Source organism: Lycium barbarum, chromosome 11 (genome assembly GCF_019175385.1).
Source record: "Lycium barbarum isolate Lr01 chromosome 11, ASM1917538v2, whole genome shotgun sequence".
NCBI classification, from domain to species: Eukaryota; Viridiplantae; Streptophyta; class Magnoliopsida; order Solanales; family Solanaceae; genus Lycium; species Lycium barbarum.
Genome location: NC_083347.1, coordinates 5113442 through 5119957, shown reverse-complemented (window position 1 = coordinate 5119957; position 6516 = coordinate 5113442). Strand labels below are relative to the sequence as shown.

Below are 6516 nucleotides of genomic sequence, written 5' to 3'. Positions count from 1 at the left end.
ACTAGGAACTTGAAACACTATGATCGATTGACTGTACCTATTTTCTAAAGACAGGATCAAAAAGTGGGAAGTTCCAATTATTGCGATTGTTACTAGAAGGTTAGATATAATAGTTAGAGTCCTTTAAAATTAGTTTAGACTGATTTTGAATAAAAAAGACGATGGTGAAATTCTTACATAGTAAATCAAAGGGGACTGTTAGGAACTTAGGATTTTATTGCAAAATTCCAGCGATCTTTCAGCGTATGTGACAATGCAAATCTTGCCCATCCACTTAAAATCTGTCTAATTTGTGGAAATCCTTACGATGACGATCCATAAATTTTGTCCATGGCAATCAAAATTTTACTACCTAATACTGTCCTCAAATATACTTTTTTTTAAAAAAAAAAAAAACTTTTTAAATAAATTCAATATTTAAACTGCACACAAAAAGATCCTATTTGTGCGAATCATCCCCTTAACAATTAGACCATTTGATGAATCTCGCAAGAACCCATGAAGTAGTTGAGGTTAGGTGTGTTTGGAAGCTCAAGTGGCCTAACAAAATATTCCTTATAACATATATGTCGTATTTACCAAAAACAAAGGCCTAATAAAATATTCGTTAAGAAATAAACTATTACTTTAGATAGTCGATTAATTATTTGTTAATTACAATTTTCTTCCAGATGTCTCTTACCATATTATTGTGAAAAAAAGTAGTAAGAACCCATGAATAGTAGGTTAGGTATGCTTGAAAGCTCAAGTGGCCTAATAAAATATTCATTAAGGAATACACTATTACTCACTCTATCTCAGTTTATGTGGCACTTTTCGTTTCTCGAAATTCAAATTGTATAAACTTTGACCATCATTTTAAAATGTATGTTTTGATTAAATTGATATGAGAAAAATTGCAATTCATAGTACTTTTCATGTAGTTTTCAAATATATAAATTTTAATGTTAAAATATCGAGTTAATCTAATCCAATTTAGCTTCAAAGTTTAGTCAAATTGACTCTCGAAAAGCGAAAAGTGCCATATAAATTGGGATGAAAGAAGTATTATTTAGATAGTCGAATAATTATTTGTTAATTACAAATTTTTTCAGATGTTTATTACTTTTTTATTTTGTAAAAAGTAGTAATCTAAAGTTTTAGTAATTTATAAAATTATATGAAATTTAAATAGCGATGTATAAATTCACATTAAAAGGTAGTCAAGCTAATGCTTTGACTTTCAATTTTGAGTGGATAATATGAAAAGTGTAGTCTAAAAGGTTTGGTCAGTCTCACGGAAAGAAAAGGGGGAAAGGAAATGTGTGTATAAGGGTGTTTCAAGAAAAATCAAAATATCAAATCAACTCAAAAGTTTGACATGCAAACTTAGTTACGTCTAGTTTGATTTGGTATTTTAAATATAAAAGAAGACAAACTAAACCAAATATATATACAGGCACACATTTACCTCAATAGATATTTAAAAAAAAAAAAAAAATTACTCCGTTATCCTTTTAAAAGAAGTTGTCTAAACATATCCATAATCCATGATACTTCCTTGAGATGTAAAATAAGACTTTTCTTAAAGATTCCTTTGCTTCTTATCTATCACCTTCGATCATGTAGTTCTGCTTCCGGTACAGGAAGAAGCGTAGTTTCAGAGTTCGATATGTCTGAGCTTCAGGGTTCCGGTTCTCTCAAGTGGTGGCTTTTTTAACACTCGTTTGTTCAGTTTCTACTTATACGATCACTGTCTGCAAATAAGTCAGCTATCATCACAATGCTGCATTGAGAGAAATTTTGGAGCTCAAAGCATGAAGACATTACTAAGGGAAAGTTTCAACTTATTGTTGCTCATGTATTTGTATTCCATCCACCTCTGTTCTGGTGCTGCTACAGATACCATAACTACAACCCATTTTCTGAGAGATGGTGATGCCAATATTGCTTCAACTGGTGGAACTTTTGAAATGGGGTTCTTCAGTTCAGGTAATTCGGAAAATCGATATGTGGGTATGTGGTACAAGAACATATCTGTTAGGACAGTGGTGTGGGTTGCCAATAGAGAAGCTCCTTTGAACAATGGATCAGGTGTCCTTAAAGTCATTGAACCAGGACTTCTTGTCCTTCTCAATGGAACTAACAATGTTGTATGGTCAACTAATACGTCTAGATCTGTGCAAAATCCGGTTGCGCAGTTGCAAGATTCTGGCAATCTTGTTGTCAAAGAAGCTGGTGATAATAGCCCCGGGAATTTCCTATGGCAGAGCTTTGATCACCCAACTGATACACTATTGGCAGGTATGAAGCTTGGTAGGAACTTTGTAACTGGCACAGAGGTGTACTTGTCATCATGGAAAAATGAGGAGGATCCAGCTCCCGGGGAATTGACATATCACTGCGATCCTTCTGGATATCCACAGAACATCTTGAAGAACGGCTCAGATGTTGTATATCGCTCTGGACCGTGGAATGGTCGCTCTTTCAGTGGGACACAAAACTCAAGAGAAGGTCCTTTCTATACATTTGGAGTATTTTCAAGTAAGACAGAGGTGTATTTTGGATATAAGCTCACATCTTCAGTTCTTGTGAGGTTGACATTAAGTTACAAAGGGGTCCTACAGGTTTGGACTTGGGGTGATGGAAATCAGGGTTGGGTCCCTTTCCTCTTAATACCCGCAGATAACTGTGATATGTATAACTTGTGTGGCGCATATGGTAGCTGCAACAGTCAAGATTCTCCACTGTGTGGATGCTTAGACAAATTTGTGCCCAACAATAGTGACGCTTGGAAAAAGACAGATAGGTCAGGTGGCTGTGTTCGGAGAACTGAACTAAATTGCCTTGGAGGAGACGTATTTTTGAAGTATTCACATGTCAAATTGCCAGACACACGGAATTCCTGGTCCGATGTGACTATGACACTAGAAGAATGCAAGAATATCTGCTCTAAAAATTGCTCTTGTATGGCTTACTCCAGTTCTGACATACTCAATGGAGGAAGTGGATGCTTATTGTGGTTCAAGGATCTGCTTGACATTCGGCAGGGACCCAGCGGAGGGCAAGATATCTACATTAGAATGGCTGCTTCTGAATCAGGTTGGCTTGTCCCTACTTAAAGATTATTGATGGATTACCTGAAGATAGTAAAGGAATCTATGGTTGGCACTTTGAATAAAGCAGACTAGTTTTGTGCCTATGCTTGTAAGCATCTGGTACTATCAACTGCCAACTCCTACCATATATAGCCAGGAACTAACAAATTATAGGAAAGTGACTACTTTAGAGTGTTGGTCCGAACTTATAAGCTGAATCTACAAGCATAATGACTGGTTAGACCCCAGTCACTTTTTTGGAACTAATTGATAAGCACTTAGTTTTCTATAGAACAAGCATTACTCTGGTTAGACCCCAGTCACTCTTTTGGAACTAATTGACTTGCATTACACAAGGAATTGTAGAACCTTGGCAACTCAATATCAACAAATTAAAAATGACATGCAGTAGTCCAAAGGCTTGCAGAACCTTTTATAACTCAAAATAGAAAATCATCTCCCCCATGGATAGGAGAGATTATAATTTATTATGTATCTTTGTTGAAATGATACTTGCAGATAGTCTGGAGAAATCAGATGGAAAGAAAGGAAAAGTACTTTTCTGGATTCTACCATTATCAGTTGGTTTGGTTCCAGTATTCCTTAGTCTGTTGATCTACCATAGAAGAAGGAAGAAGGCTTTAGAGCTCAAAAACAAAGGTAAGCTGGATACCCATTTTTTTTTCCCTACATCTAAGCAAAATAGAGGAACAGACATTTAGTAATATACTGAAAAGAACTTTCATACTCGTCTGATATTTGCAACTTAAATAACATTCACTTATTTGCTTTTTCTTATAAGCAAAATTACGTCATTTGGTTTTGGCAGGAAGGTCAGGATGTTACAAGATGAATTACAACAGTGGCAATTGCGCTGAAGAATTTGAAATACCACAGTTTGACTTATCTACCATAGCAAAGGCTACCAATAACTTTTCAACTGACAGACAGATTGGAGAAGGGGGCTTTGGACCTGTTTACAAGGTATACACACTTAAGGCCTGGTCCTTCAGAGTAAAGCTTCATCTTTAGTTACAATCTAGGAATTTTATGATCAAAGGCATAATGACAAAAGCCTTTGCTTTGTGAAACCAAAAGGAGCCTTATACAATAGCTAAGGGAAGAAAGAGGGGGAATGCCCTTCTGGTGCATGAACTAGTGCATATCTACATATTCTTAGAATGTAACCAAGAACCACTATCTTAGCTTTTCCAATAAGTGCTGTCCGACAATTAGCTCTAGTTACTCAGTCAAGAGCTTTTAGCATTTCCAAGAACGTGCTGAAGGAGTACCCAAAGTGATAGTCATTTATTTATTCATCTTTCCCAAAGTGACAACTTGTTCCCCCATCAAAAGGGATAATCTTTATTATAGACTTTACCATTTTAAAGAAGATGGCTAAACTAAAAATAGAATGAACTTACAATAACAATTTGGTCAGTGCACATTTGACCTAAACTTGTGAGCGGAGATTTTGATCAAGTTGGTTATTGAAAATATTAATATGCTTGTGATGTTTAGGGCATACTTGAAGGACAGGAAATAGCTGTCAAGCGGCTGTCTAGAACTTCTACACAAGGAGAAAAAGAGTTCAAAAATGAAGTTGTATATATTGCCAAACTTCAGCATAGGAATCTGGTGAGGATTCTTGGCTGCTGCATTGAAGGGGAAGAAAAAATGTTGATCTATGAGTACTTGCCAAATGGGAGCCTTGATTCATTTATATTTGGTACAACTTCTCAATCCCAATATTGTGCATTCGAATAATAATTGCATTTCAGAGAATTAATGCCTATAGGAGTACTTCACTGATTTTTTTTCACTTTAAAAGCCCCATAAAGCAGGAAAAAAACATAGAAGGAGAGAACTAAGACCCCAGCTGTATAAGAGCCCAATAATAACATACTTGGTAGACCAAACTTCTCGTATTATTTTCCCATCAATGCAAGGGACTGATTTTGTTTTAGGTTCTATTACTACTTTCCACTATACCTACTTAGTGTGTTAATGACCCAACATTATTTCTGCAGATGACACACAAAGCAAGGTATTAGACTGGCCTAAGAGATTTCACATTATCAATGGTATAGCTCGGGGACTTATGTATCTGCATCAAGATTCTCAATTAAGAATAATTCACAGAGACCTGAAAGCTAACAACATCTTGTTAGACAAGGACATGAATCCAAAGATATCAAACTTCGGTTTAGCAAAAATATGTGAAGAGGATGACATTGGAGCCAAGACAAACCGAGTTGTTGGAACATAGTAAGAACCTTCTACTGGGTAGTTAGAAATTTGAACCTAAGAAGAGTCTTGAGATATTAGTAATCTTTTCCAGCATTAGTAATTCTATTTTTTGTTTACATATTTGTGCAGTGGGTACCTCTCACCGGAATATGCATTGCACGGGAGGTACTCAGTAAAATCAGATGTATTTAGCTTTGGTATCTTAGTATTGGAAATTGTGAGTGGGAAAAGCAACAGAAGATTCTCTCATCCAGACCACAGCCTGAATCTACTGGGACTTGTAAGATTTGATTGGCTTTATTTTACTTATCCTTTGGTGTTATGTTATCTACTATTAACAGATATCTGCAAAGCTAGTCAGTGCTATTAATCTTGTAATCTACAGGCATGGAAACTCTATAAAGAAGGTAGGTCAGCAGAACTACTTGATGAATACCTAGGTGATTCTTGTTCAACACCCGAAGTGGAACGATCAATCTGTGTTGGTCTATTATGTGTCCAACAATGTCCAGAAGATCGTCCAAGCATGTCTTCTGCAGTTATGATGTTAAACAATGAAGGCGTATTGCCACAGGCTAAACGGCCAGGTTTTTACATAGAAAGAGATGCACCGGATGGTGAATTATATGCACGGAGTACACTTAGTGAGACCCCCATCACAATACTAGTTGCCCGATAAGAAAAAAATGGTTCACTTGTTTTCCAACAAGCTTGCAGTTGTAATAATCTTTCCTTTAATTCTTTGTAGGAATGTGGTAAAAAATATTTGGTGTATCAACAATGTCTAACATATGTAAATTTGAAAGCTTGCTGATTGGCTGTTACTACTTCTCAATCTAGTTTAATTTTGTTTCCTCATCATATTTAATAAGATATTTTCTCAGTCAAAATAGTAGCATTTTAATCATTACTTCTACCGTCACAAATATAACTGAGATGGTTTGGGCATGTGAAGAGGAGAGACATAGATGCCCCAGTGCGGAGGTGTGAGAGGTTAGCCATGGATGGTTTCAGAAGAGGTAGGGGTAGGCCAAAGAAATATTGGGGAGAGGTGATTAGACAGGACATGACGCAGTTACAGCTTACAGAGGACATGACCTTAGATAGGAAGGTGTGGAGGACCCACATTAGGGTAGAAGGCTAGTATATAAGTCTCGTTATCTTTCCTTATTAGTAGGCGCATTAGCGC

At 36.3% G+C, this 6516-nt stretch overlaps 1 protein-coding gene across 1 annotated transcript; it reads left to right on the top strand.

Annotated features, from left to right (window-relative positions):
- The first annotated feature begins 1261 nt into the window (after window positions 1-1261).
- On the top strand, window positions 1262-6170 carry LOC132620466 (G-type lectin S-receptor-like serine/threonine-protein kinase At4g27290). Its single transcript, XM_060335146.1, has 7 exons — window positions 1262-3081; window positions 3597-3737; window positions 3907-4061; window positions 4599-4806; window positions 5108-5345; window positions 5457-5607; window positions 5713-6170. The coding sequence occupies exons 1-7, from the start codon at window positions 1797-1799 to the stop codon at window positions 6004-6006; spliced, it is 2472 nt and encodes an 823-aa protein (XP_060191129.1). The 5' UTR covers window positions 1262-1796; the 3' UTR covers window positions 6007-6170.
- Window positions 6171-6516: the final 346 nt, after the last annotated feature.